This window comes from Carcharhinus amblyrhynchos, chromosome 1 (assembly GCF_965287045.1).
Source record: "Carcharhinus amblyrhynchos chromosome 1, sCarAmb.v2.hapA, whole genome shotgun sequence".
Lineage (NCBI taxonomy): Eukaryota > Metazoa > Chordata > Chondrichthyes > Carcharhiniformes > Carcharhinidae > Carcharhinus > Carcharhinus amblyrhynchos.
This window is the reverse complement of record NC_137324.1, coordinates 142,187,542-142,201,837: the sequence shown is the minus strand read 5'-3', so window position 1 is coordinate 142,201,837 and position 14,296 is coordinate 142,187,542. Positions and strand designations below refer to the sequence as shown.

Sequence of the window (14,296 nt, the reverse complement as noted above, 5' to 3'; positions counted from 1 at the left end):
GGATGTTGCCTGGTATGGAAGGACTGGGTTATGAGGAAAGATTGAACAAATTGGGGCTCTTTTCCCTTGAAAGACAGCGACTGAGGGGGGGATCTAATAGAGGTATATAAGATTATGAAGGGTATAGATAGAGTAAACAGAGGTAAGCTATTTCCTATGATAGAGACACACAGTACGAGGGGCCATGGGCTTAAGGTGAGGGGGGAGAGGTATAACACAGATATTAGAGGGAGGTTTTTCCACACAGAAGGTAGTGGGGGTATGGAATGCTGTGCCAAGTAAGGTGGTGGAGGCAAGCACGCTGGAGTTGTTTAAGAGTAACTTAGACAGGCACATGAGTGGGTTGGAGATGGGTGGATATAGGAGATTGTTTTAAATAAGGTTCATTAGCATTGGGGCGTCCCTGGTAAGGTAAATGGATGTGGTATGATGATAATGTTTTTTCTCTTTTCATTCACAGGTTTTAAGTCGGTCCGCTTTGTTGTCCAACGAGGGGCATACACGCGATGGGTCGTACTTGGGCTGCTCTTGATTGTTCGAGATTGGCCTAGTGCTTCATGTCGTTGGTGTGTGCTTAAACTGGACCACATGCTGGGCAAGATGACAGCTCACTGTTTGCTGTGCAGACACATGGATTTGGGCCAGTGTCTGTGGGAGTTTGCGCGTTCTCCCTGTGCTTGTGTGGGTTTTCTCCAGGTGCTCTGGTTTCCTCCCACACCCCAAAGATGTGCTATTAGGCTGATTGGCAGTAATAAATTGTCCCTAAATTGGATTCCCTCAGTGTGGATGGCCATAAAACAATAGATAGGGATCGTGGGTGGAGCGGGGGGGACTGGTAGTGTTGGAATGGCAGCACGGGCTCGTTGGGCCAAAGGGCCTGTTTCCTGGGCTGTTTTTGTTCTTTGGATAGGGCCTGAAAGATGCTCTATTGGAAAGCCAGTGCAGACTGATGAGCTGAATGGCCTCCTTCTGCACCACATGGATTTTATGATTCTATGATGAAAGTGGAATTTTGAGCCAAGGTCAGATTGGCCATGATCAGTCACAAAGATCTTCTCTTGCTCCTATTTCTTGTGATCTCCTGTCATACAGTTTAAAACTGTAATTTCCTCATAAATCACAACTTCTATGCATACTACCAGGCATATTTTCTTTAGGAAAATCACATTAGAATTTATGCATAAAATGCTTTCTACTACTTCAGTTTCCATTTCTTGATAAAGCTCAAAAGCCCAGCCTTGTAGCCTTTAGCAGTCAATAGTGCTGATGTACTGCAGGGTGCACCAAGACGGCCAGGCATCAGAAATGCATTTTCAGAAGCCCGATGGCCTTGCAAAGATTTTTGCAAGAATAAGCCTTCCCAATGTATCGGAGTCTTCAGCATGCTGTCGGATGACTGAAATGCAATGCAACTCCTTAATGACAGTTTCTGTTTACCCTCCGCCAGAATATCAACCTCACCTTCCCCAACATGGTTCCTTCCTTCATCCTTGTGACTGTAAGAGAAAATCTCTCCTTCTGTCCGGACCCATTGTCAAGCATTGAGCCTGTTTATCCTACAAAAGAGTGAGGGATACGGCATTACTAACCTCTAAGGCCAACGCAAATAGCTCAGTTACTTAAAAAGCTTGTTGTATTAGCGTTTGGAGGTCTCAACAACATTCTCAGCCGTACTGTGGGGTCAGGAAAAGTTCTGAACAACTAATTGGCCATGAAAATCCACACTCTTTTCCCTTAGAAAAGGGACTGTAACTGCTTAACCCCCAGAAACTGTCCTGAGGTCTGTTTCCCACCCCTGGTTGGAAAGTTCTGACCTGAAGTTCCAGCTGCAGCCCCTAGAAGTTCAAGTTTTGGAGCTGGAATGGAGGCTGGGGACACTGTAGAGCATCTGCAAGTTTGAGAGCATTGTGGATAGCATGTTTAGAGAAATGATTGTACCATAGCTGAAGGGACTTGAAGAAAGAAGGAAATGGGTAACTACCAGGTAATCCAAGAGAAATAGGCAAATAGTTCAGGAGCCCCTGGGGTCTCATTCACAATTGGGTATTCCACTGGAGGCTGATGAGGGCACTGATTCCTACAGGGAGTGTAGACAGAGCCAAGCTTCTGGCATAGCAAACAGTCTGGACAGGAGGGGTAAAGAGAGGCAGGGCAATAGTAATAGGGAATTTGGTAGTCAGGGGTACAAATAGGCACTACTGTGGTCACCATGTAACTCCAGGATGGTATGCTGCCTCCCTGGTGCTAAAGACATAAGAACTAGGAGCAGGAGTAGGCCATCTGGCCCCTTGAGCCTGCTCTGCCATTCTTTAAGATCATGGCTGATCTTTTTGTGGACTCAGCTCACCATAACCCTTTATTATTTAATTCCTTTACTGTTCAAAAATGTATCTGTCCTTACCTTAAAAATACTCAATGAGGTAGCCTCAACTGTTTCACTGGGCAGGGAATTCCACAGATTGTAACAATCCTTTGTGTGAAGAAATTCCTCCTCAACTCAATCCTAAACCTGCTTCCCCTTATTTTGAGGCTATGCCCCCTAGTTCTAGTTTCACCTGCCAGTGGAAACAATTTATCTGCTTCTATCTTATATATTCCCTTCATAATCTTGTATGTTTCTATAAGATCTCCCCTCATTCTCCTGAATTCCAATGACTGTAGCTTCAGTCTCTCCTCATAAGCCAACCCTCTCAACTCTGGAATCAACCTAGTGAATCTCCTCTGCACCCCCTCTAGTGACAGTATATCCTTTCTCAAGTAAGGAGACCAAGACTTGCTGTTTTTAAACTTCATCCCTCTAGCAATGAAGGACAAAATTCCATTTGCCTTCTTAATTACCTGCTGCACCTGCAAACCAACTCCTTGAGATTCCTGCACAAGGACACCCAGGTCCCTCTCCACAGCAGCATGCTGCAATTTTTTACCATTTAAGAATAGTTCATTTTACTGTTATTCCTACCAAAATGGATGACCTCACATTTACCAACATTGTACTTCATCTGCCAGCCCCTCGCCCACTCACTTAGATTATCTATATCCCTTTGCAGACTTTCAGCGTCCTCTGCACACTTTGTCCCACCCATCTTAGTGTCATCTTTGAATTTTGACACACTACACTTGGTTTCCAACTCCAAATCACCTATGTAAATCGTAAGCAATTGTGGTCCCAACACTGATCCCTGAAGCACACCACTAGTCACTGATCAGCAACCAGAAAAACACCCATTTACCTCCTCTGTTTGTTTTATGTTAGTTAACCAAGCGTGTCACTGGCTGCAGGACACACTGATGAGGGAGGGTGATAAGACAGAGGTCATGATACATGTTGGTTTCAATAACATAGATAGATGAGATCCTGCATCAAAAATTCAGGGAGTTAGGCAATATAGTAGATGAAAAAGCAGGAGCTCTTGGATTGTAATCTTTGGATACTCCCAGTGCCATGTACTAACAAACCCAGAAATAGGAAAATAATGCAGATGAATGCATGGCTTAAGTATGGTGCAAGAGGGAGTGTTCTAGATTCCTGGATTGCTCAACCCATTTCTAGGGACGGTGTGACCTCGGCAAGTGGTATGGTCTACATCTGAACCAGAGCGGGATTAACAACCTTGCGGGATGTTTTGCTAATGTGCTGTTGGGAGGAATTTAATCTAATTTGGCAGGGATCGGGGATGCAGACTGTTAGCAGAATGGGGACACGGCGTAATACAGTAAACCAATCAAGTCAGAGGGAGTGTAGGTGAATTAAGTTTCAAGGGAGTAAGGCCAGGCTGGATGGCTCAAAAACAGATGAGTTGAGGATGATGATACTTGGAAGTGTGTTATAGTAGCCGTCACAGAGATATGGTTGAAGGAAGGACACATTTGGCAGTTCACCATTTCGGGATGTAGAATATTCAGGCGACACAGAAGGAGGTAAGAGAGGAGGAGGCATTGTATTGTTAGTTGAGGAGTCAGTTACTGCAGTAAGGAGAGAGATATCTTGGAGCAGGCATTGAATGAATCTTTGTGGGTAGACCTTAGGAATAAAAAAGGGACAGTCACATTAAGTGTTTATTATAAAAGTCCAGACAGTCTTTGATTTATTATTGTCATGTGGATTAGTATTGCTTCTGGCTTAGGTCACTGTCTGTGTGGAGTTTGCATATTTTCCCCGTGTCTGTGTGGGTTTCCTCCGAGTGCTCCGGTTTCCCCTCATAGTCCAAAAGTGTGCAGGTTATGTGGATTGGCCATGTGAAATTGTCCCTTAGAGTCAGGGGGACTAGCTAGGGTAAATGCATGGGGTTATGGAGATAGGGCCTGAGTGGGATTGTGGACAGTGCAGACTCAAAGAACAAAGAAAATTACAGCACAGGAACAGGCCCTAATCTGGGGGCCCTGATTTGAATGGGGGTAAAACTCGACAGGCCAAATGAACTCCTGCACTGTAGGATTCTGATTCTATGAATATACAGTGAAAAATATTGTTTCTTGCATGCTATATAGACATAGCATACCATGCATAGGGAAGGAAAGGAGAGAATGCAGAACATAGTGTTACAGTTATAGCTAGGGTGTAGAGAATGATCAACTTAATGCGAGGTAGGTCCATTATAAAGTCTGATGGCTGCAGAGATGATGTTTTTATATCGTTTGGTATGTGAGTCAGCAGGATATTGAGGAACAAATATGTGCACAATTCACGGAGATGTGTAAAAACAGTGACAATAGGGTAATTGTAAGAACTAGGAGCAGGAGTAGGCCATCTGGTCCCTCGCGCCTGCTCTGCAATTCAATAAGATCATGGCTGATTTTTTTGTGGACTCAGCTCCACTTATCCGCCCGCTCACACTAACCCTTAATTCCTTTAAGATTCAAAAATTTATCTATCCTTGCCTTAAAAACATCCAATGAGGTAGCCTCAACTGCTTCACTGGGCAGGGAATTCCACACATTCACAACCCTTTGTGTGAAGAAGTTCTTCCTCAACTCAGTCCTAAATCTGCTTCCCCTTATTTTGAGACTATGCCCTCTAGTTCTAGTTTCACCCGCCAGTGGAAACAACTTCCCTGCTCCTATCTTATCTATTCATAAAAATCATAAGAAACAGAAGCAGGAGTAGGCCATCTAGCCCCTCGAGCCTGCCCCGCCATTCAATAAGATCATGGCTGATCTGATAGTGTTCGGTTCCAAAAGAAGAACAAAATCAGCCTGGGAAGCAGGCCCTTCGGCTCAACGAGCCCACGCCGCCATCTCAACACCACCAGTCCACCTCTCTACCCACGACCCCTGTCTAATGTTTTATGGCCATCCAGATTGAGGGAAAACTGATTTAGGGACAATTTATTCCTGCCAATCAGCCTAACAGCACATCTTTGGGGTGTGGGAGGAAACCGGAGCACCCGGAGAAAACCCACGCAAGCACGGGGAGAATGCGCAAACTCCCACAGACACCGGCCCAAATCCATGTGTCTGCACAGCAATCAGCGATAGTCACTGAGCTGTCGTCTTGCCCAGTATCTTGTCCAGTTTAGGCACACATTAACGACATGAAGCACTAGGCCAATCTCGAACAACCGAGAGCAGCCCCAGTACGACCCATCGCGTGTATGCCCCTCGTTGGACACAAGGTGGACCGACTTAAAACCTGTGAATGAAAAGAGAAAAAACATTATTATCATACTATACCCATTCACATTACCAGGGACGCCCCAATGCTAATGACCCTTATTTAAAAGGATCTCCTATATCCACCCATCTCCAACTCAGTCATGTGCCTGTCTAAGTTACTCTTAAAGGACTCTAGCGTGTTTGCCTCCACCACCTTACTTGGCAGAGCATTCCATACCCCCACTACCCTCTGAAAAACCTCCCTCATATCTGTGTTGTACCTCTCCCCCCTCACCTTAAGTCGATGGCCCCTTGTCCTACGTGTCTCTATTATAGGAAATAGCTTACCTCTGTTTACTCTATCTATACCCTTCATAATCTTATATACCTCTATTAGATCTCCCCTCAGTCAGCATCTTTCAAGGGAAAAGAGCCCCAATTTCTTCAATCTTTCCTCATACCCCAGTCCTTCCATACCAGGCAACATCCTGGTAAATCTCCTCTGCACTCTCTCCGGAGTCTCCACGTCCTTCCGGTAGTAAGGCGACCAGAACTGGACACAGTACTCCAAATGCGGCCTAACCAATGTTCTGTACAACTGCAACATTAGACTCCAGCTCTTATATTCTATACCCCTTCCTATAAAGGCTAACATACCATAGGCTTTCTTCACCACACTCTCCACTTGCACTGCCACCTTCAAAGACTTGTGCACTTGCACCCCCAGGTCTCGCTGCGATTCTATACTCCTTACGGGCTTACCCTTTATCATGCAACTTCCCCCTACGTTATTCCGGCCAAAATGCATCACCTCACATTTATCCGGATTAAACTCCATTTGCCACGTATCTGCCCAATCAACCAGCCTATCAATAACCTGCTGTATTGCCAGACACTGCTCCTCACTGCCTGCCAATCCAGCCACCTTGGTGTCATCAGCAAATTTGCTGATCCCACCACCTACTCCCTCTTCCAAATCATTTATATACACTACAAAGAGAAGAGCTCCCAGTACTGAGCCCTGCGGCACACCACTAGTGACAGACCTCCAGCTAGAAAAAGACCCCTCCGCTACTACTCTGACTCCTCTTTGCAAAAAGTCTGACAACACCACTGTCTGAGGCCAGAACTCTCCATTCACCTGGCGAAGAGGGAAACCTAGAAAGCTTGTGCGTTTACTATCAAATAAATCGGTTGGACTAAAACCTGGTGGTGTCAGACTTTTTACTGTGTTTACCCCAGTCCAACGCCGGCACATCCACATCATCCTCTTTGCAAGCCAGTTCTCTACCCATCTAGATACCTGACCACGTATCCCATGAGCTTTAATCTTCTGTACCAATCTACCATGAGGGACTTTGTCAAATGCCTTACTGAAATCCATATAGACGACATCAACGGCTCGTCCTTCGTCAACCGTTTGTCACCTCCTCAAAGAATTCTACCAGATTCGTAAGGCAAGACTTCCCCTTGACAAAGCCATGCTGCGTATCCTTAATCAGATCGCAACGCTCCAAGTGCGCATACATCCTATCCCTAAGAATCCTCTCCATCAACTTACCTACCACTGACGTTAAGCTCACCGGCCTATAGTTACCTGGGCTATCCCTCCTACCCTTTTTAAACAACGGTACCACGTTCGCTATCCTCCAGTCCTCTGGGACTTCACTTGTGTCCAAAGAAGAGACAAAGATTCGCGTCAGAGGCCCAGCAATCTCATCCCTCACCTCTCTAAGCAGCCTAGCATAAATGCAATCAGGCCCCAGAGATTTATCAGTTTTAATGCCCTCTAAATGCCCTAACACTTCTTCCCTTGTAATCGATAGATCTTTCAATTGGTCTACGGCTCCCTCAATGACCGTACTAGACATCAAGCCCCTCTCTTTCGTGAATACCAACACAAAGTATTCATTCAGGATCTCCCCCATTCCCTCTGCCTCTAAGCACAATTCCCCACGTCTGTCCCTGAGAGGACCGATTGTACCCCTAGCCACCCTTTTGTTCTTAAGATAGGAGTAAAACGCCTTTGGATTCTCCTTAACCCTACCTACCAAAGCCATCTCATGCCCCCTCTTTGCTCTCCTAACTCCCCGTTTGAGATCCCTCCTACTCTGTATTCCTCCAACGCTCTGTTCCCAGCTGCTTAGACCTGACATACGCCTCTCGTTTCTTCCTAACCAGGTCTTCTATATCTCTAGTAATCCACAGTTCCCTAATCCTGCCTTTCCCATCCTTTCTCCTAACCGGCATATGCCTTTCCTGCACCCTTTGCAGTTTTCCCTTTAAAGATTCCCACATGCCTAACGTGGTCTTGCCTTCCAACAGCCTATCCCAGTCTGTATCCCTAAGCTCCTGCCTAATCCGGCTGTAACTAGCCTTCCCCCAATTTAGCACCCTCCCCTTAAGACAGGTCTCATCTTTTTCCATTCGTATCCTAAAGTAGACGGAGTTGTGGTCACTATTAGCCACGTGTTCGCCTACCGCAACCTCAACCACCTGACCCGGCTCATTTCCCAGAACTAAATCCAGTATCGCCCCCTCTCTAGTCGGGCTATCTACATACTGTTGCAAGGATCCTTCCAATACACATCTTATGAATTCCTCCCCATCAGACCCCCCAGCTCTAGGCACCTTCCAATCCACCCCAGGGAGATTAAAATCTCCCACTACAACAACCCTATTCTTTCTACACTTATCCAAAATGTTCCTACATATACCCTCTTCCACTGCCCGCGGGCTATCAGGCAGCCTATAGTACGCTCCTAGCATAGTAATGGCCCCCTTCCTATTCCTCAACTCCACCCACAGAGACTCAAGTTCCAACCCCTCCATGTTATCCTCCCTCTGTACTGCTGTGATCTGCTCCCTAACTAAGAGCACCACTCCCCCCTCCTCTTTTCAACCCTCCTCTATCACACCTAAAACACTTATACCCTGGAACATTTAGCTGCCAGTCCTGCCCCTCCTTTAACCACGTCTCTGTCACTGCCACCACATCTAAATTCCTCGCGAACATCAAGGCCCTAAGTTCATCCGACTTTCCCGTCACACTCCTCACATTAAAACAGATGCACCTAAGACCCTCAGGCCCTCTCGGATCCTCCTTCTCCTGGGGGATTTCCCTATCAACTAGTCTTACCCTGACCTCCAGCTCACTCCCAGTGCCTGAACTGTCTCTCTCCCCTCCACCCCCCCTCCACCCCCCCTCCATACTAGTTTAAACCCTGACTAAACACTCCAGCCAACCTCCCAGCTAAAATATGTGTCCCCTTCCCATTTAAGTGTTCCCTATCCCTCTTATACAAGTGCCCTTCCTTTGCAAAGACTTCCCAATGGTCAACAAAAGTAAAACCCTCTGTCCTGCACCAATTCCTCAGCCATGCATTCAGCTGCAGGATCTCATTATTCTTATCCCTGCTATTGCTGGGCATTGGCAGCAGCCCAGAGATCACCACCCTGGAGGCCCTACACTTCAGCCTGGCTCCCAACTCCCTGAACTGCCTACATATTTCCCCCCTACTCTTCCTTCCTATGTCCTTCTCTCCTTCATGTATAATTACATCCACCTGGGTCCCTTGGCCCTTCAAGATTCCCTCTACCCTCTCCGACATATCCTGTACCCCAGCTCCAGGGAGGCAGACCACCATCCTGGAGTCCTACTTTTGCCCACAGAACCACCTATCAATTCCTCTAACCCTCCCATCCCCCACCACTATCTCACATCCAGCCCCCTTCCTTCCCTGAGGCATTTTCCTCTTCCCCTCGTGCCCTTTCCACCTCAGTTGGTGCCTTACCCCTGCTATCTTGAGAGACTACCCCTGGGGTAGCCTTTGGAACATTACTCCTCTTTTTCCCCTTCTTAACTGTAACCCACCCATCCCCCCTCCTTGACTCTGAGATCCCCTCTTGAATCTGGTTCCTATTCATTCGTGCCTCATTCTCCCTCACTAAAAATAAATCCTCTACCCTCAACTCCAGTTGCCTAACCCAGGCCCTCAAACACTGCAACTCAAGACATTTGGTGCAGATGTGGACTCCCCAGAGATGCTGTGTCTCCAGGAACTCCCACATATTGCACCTTACACAGCTGACACGTCTCCCCATGGTCCCTGCCATTTATTTGACCACCCTCAGACCTATGGACACACTTTGAAAAACTTGACCAGTAACTCACCTTGCCTAACCCTGTCGAGCCAAAGCCCTTGCAGTACTCACTCAGCACCCACCCCACTCTGCTGCCCACTATCTACTGTGGCCTTATTTTTATACTCCCTTCCCAACAGCCCTTGCACCTAGGACCCTCTATGGAAAGCACAAAGGGAAACAAAAAACCCACAACCCAGCAATGCAATTTAAAAAAATACACAGTACACTCGCAGTTTACACTCACCAGCCACCAGTACACTGCTCCAGAGAACAATGAGCTTACTCGCCTGCTCCCCATTAACCTTAATTCCCTTATTGGGAATTCCCTTTATAATCTTATATTTTTCTATAAGATTTTCCCTCATCTGACTTCCAATGAATATAGCTCCAGTCTACTCAATCCTCATAAGCCAACTCTCTCAACTCTGGAATCAACTGAGTGAATCTCCTCTGCACCCCCTCCAGTGCCAGTGTACCCTTTCTCAAGTAAGGAGACCAAAACTGTACATAGTACTCCAGTTGTGGCCTCAGCAGCGTAACGCTACAACAGCGGATAAATGAACACCGCTCGACAATCACCAGACAGGAGTGTTTTCTTCCTGTTGGGGAACACTTCAGCAGTCATGGGCATTCAGCCTCTGATCTTTGGGTGAGTGTTCTCCACGACACATGACAATGCAGAATCGCTGAACAGAAACTGATAGCCAAATTCCGCACACCTGACAATGGCCTCAATTGGGATCTTGGTTTCATGTCACACTATCTGTAACCCCCATAATATGCCTGTGCTTGCACAATCTCACTAACTGTCCTGGCTAGAGACAATACACATCTCTTTAACCTGTGTTTAACCCTCTCTCCACTCACATTGTCTGTACCTTTAAGATTTGATTACCTGTAAAGACTCGCATTCCAACCATTATGTTGTAAATTGAGTTTGTGTCTTTATATGCCCTGTTTGTGAACACAACTCCCACTCACATGATGAAGGAGCAGTGCTCTGAAAGTTTATGGCTTGTACTACCAAATAAACTTGTTGGACTTTAACTTCATATTGTGAGACTTCTTATTGTAGAGATAAACCAGGGAACCTCAGACCAATAAGTCTAATGTCAGTGATAGGGAAACTATGGAGAAACTTTTGAAGAAGAGCATCTATCTTCACTTGAGAGACAAGGCTTGATCAGGGATAGTTAGCGTGGCTTTGTCAGAGGAAGGGCATGCTTAACAAATTTGATTGAAGTTTTTGAGGAGATGACCAGGTGTGTAGATGAGGGCAATTGATGTAGTTTATATGGATTTCAGCAAAGTCTTTGACAAGGTCCCACATGGGAAATTTGTAAAGAAGGTAAATGCACTTGGGATACAAGGTAATTTTTTTCAAAATTGATTCAGTTAAGGGAGTCAGAGGGTGAGGACAGAAGTTTGCTTTAGTGACTGAAAGCCAGTGTCCAGTGGCATACCACAGGGATCTGTGTTGGGTCCCCTGTTATTCATCATTTATATAAATGACAGAGATGACTATGTGGGGGGTAGGATTAGTAAGGTTGGGGATGATACAAAGATTGCCCAGTTGGTTAACATTGAGGCTGAGTGTCTTGGGCCACAAGAAAATATAGATGGAATGGTCAAATGGGCGATTAGTGGCTAATGAAATTTAACCCTGAAAAATGTGAAATGATACACTTTGGAAGGAATAATTTGACAAGGGAGTACTCAATAAATGGCAGGACACTAGGAAGTTCTGTGGAACTAAAGGGCCTTGGTATGTTTGTCCACAGATTTCTGAAGGCGGAAGGTTATTTTAGTAGAGTGGGGAAAGAGGCATAAGGGACACATGCCTTTATCATTCAAGATGTGGAGATACGTTGGACTGGGGTAAGCACACAATTTGGCTATCAGTTTCTGCTCAGCGATTCTGTGTTGTGTGTTGTGAAGGCCAAGTTCTGCACACATGAGAACGGCTTCAACCGGGATCTTGGGTTCATGTTACACTATCTGTAACCCCCACGACTTGCCTGGGCTTGCAAAATCTCACTAACTGTCCTGGCTGGAGACAACACGCATCTCTTTAACCTGTGCTTAACCCTCCCTTCACTCACATTGTACCCTTAAGATTTGATTACCTGTAAAGACTTGCATTCTAACCGTTATCTTGTAAATTGAGTTTGTGTCTATATGTGTCCTGTTTCTGAATACAACTCCCACTCACCTGATAAAGGGGCAGTGCTCCAAAAGTTTGTGGATCGTGCTACTAAATAAACATGTTGGACTTTAACCTGATGTTGTGAGACTTCTTACTGTGTTTATTAATCAAAGCATAAATTACAAAAGCAGGGCAGTCATGTTATATAGAACTTTGGTGAGGCCACAGCTGGAGGACTGTGTGAGGTTCTGGTCACCACATTATAGGAAGGATGTGATTGTTTTGGTGCAGAGGAGATTTACAGGATGCTCCTGGGGATGGAATACTTAAGTTATGAAGAGAGGTTGGGTGGGCTTGGGTTATTTTCATTGAAGGCAGAGAAATCTGGTCGAGGCGTACAAGATTCTGAGGGACATGGACGGAGTTGATAAGGAGCAGCTGTTCCCATTAGTTGAAGGGTCAGTCACAAGGGGACATAGATTAAGATGAGGAGCAGGATTTGGGGAGGATGTGAGGAAAATCCTTTTTACTAAGTGGTGACGGACTGGAATGCGCTGCCTGGGAAAGTGGGTTGCCTCACCCCCTTTAAAAAAATAACTGGGTGAGCACCTGTCATGTCATAAAATTCAAGGCTATGGGCCAAGTGCTTGTGGGTGGGATTGGGTGGGAGTTCAGGTGTTCCTCGCATGTTGGACATGGGGTTACAGGGATATGGCCAGGGTGTCATTATTGTCAGTGCAGACTCGATGGGCAGAAAGGCCTTTTCTGTACTGTATGATTCTGAGAGTTTACAATTTAAAAAATCACCTTTTCAATTTTTGTTTGACTGAAGAGATGGCCAGTCAAATATCTATTTTATGTTGTATCTATATAGGCACATAAACATATGCATATAAATAAAGCTGCTTTAAAAATGAGACTTTGTTATTGTATATGACAGGGAAAAGATCAAACTGAGATGATGCAAAATGAAAGCAAGATTCAGAAGGTGGAATCATTTGGAAAATCATTAAGTGAAAGGTAATGAACAAAAAATTTTTTTTCATGCTTTGATTTTGCTGATTCCACCATCCTCTTCAAATTCCCACATACCATCATCCAGGTGAGTGGAACTGCAGTTGCTGCCTCCCATTTCGGTCCATCTAATTTTAACTAGGGTGTCACCATCCATGGCTTCTGTTCCCATACTCATAGCAACTAAGAGCAGGACTAGGTCTTGTGGCCCTTTGAGTCTCTCCCCCATTTAATATGATCATGGCTGATCCGATGGCTCAATGACATATACCTGCTTTCTCTCCATTACCTTCATGCTATTAAAATCAAAAAAGATCTCTTTCTTGAATACATTCAGTAACTTGGCCTCTGCAGCCATAATTGTTAGAAAATTCCACAGGTTCACTATCCTTTGAGTGGAGAAATGGTTCCTCATCTTTGACCTAAATGGCCTACTTGTGTCCTGAGACTGTGTCCCCTGATTCTAGATTTCCCAACCAGGGAAAACATCTCTGCATCTAGTCTGTTCAACCTCTTAGAATTTTATATTTTTCAATCAGAACTCCTTTCATTCTTCTAAGTGCTAGGGAATACAGGCTCAGTTCAACCAACCAAATTCTCCTCATAGCATAGTCCTATCAACCTTGGTATCAGCCTAGTGAACTTCCTCTTTGGCAGATATATCCTTTCTTCGGTAGGAAAACCAAAACTATTCAACTCTCCAAATGTGGTCTCACCAAGGCCCTGTATAACTGTTGGAAGACATCCCTGCTTCTGAATTCAATGCAATGAAGGCCAATATGCCATTTGTCCTCTTCAGCATCAGGGATTCGGGTCGAATTACAGACTCAGCTCACTACCTGTATGAAGTTTTCATGTTATCCCTGTGACTGAGTGGTTTTCTTCCAGAAGCTCTGATGCCTGCCCAACTCCAAAGATGTGCAGGTTAGGTTGATTGGCCATGCTAAATTGCCCCTTACTGTCAGGGGGATTACCAGGGTAAGTACATAGGGTTATGCAAATAGCATCTGGATGGGATTATTGTTGGTGCAGGCTTGATAGGCTGAGTGGCCTCCTTCTGCATTGTAGGAATTATATAGATGTAGTGGCAGGCATTTGAGGATATTTCAGAATACTCAGAAGTAATACAATGAGAAAGAAAGAATCTAAGAGAAGGATAGAACATAGAAAAACTACAGCGCAAACAGGCCCTTTGGCCCACAAGTTGCACCGATCGTATCCCTGCCTACTAGGCTTACCCATAACCCTCAATCCTATTAAGTCCCATGTACTCATCTAGAAGTCTCTTAAAAGACCCCATCGAATTTGCTGCTATCATCACTAATGGCAGCCGATTCCACTCACCCACCACCCTCTGAGTGAAAAATTTCCCTCTGACATCTGCTCTGTACCTACTCC

At 45.4% G+C, this 14,296-nt stretch overlaps 1 protein-coding gene across 1 annotated transcript in view; it reads left to right on the top strand.

Moving 5' to 3' along the window:
• LOC145345640 (uncharacterized) overlaps positions 1-14,296 on the top strand; it is a 157,660-nt gene that overhangs the window by 51,772 nt on the left and 91,592 nt on the right. The window contains exon 5 of the mRNA XM_080193461.1: positions 12,825-12,904. Coding sequence (XP_080049587.1) covers positions 12,825-12,904 — 80 coding nt within the window. The remainder of the gene's footprint in view (positions 1-12,824; positions 12,905-14,296) is intronic.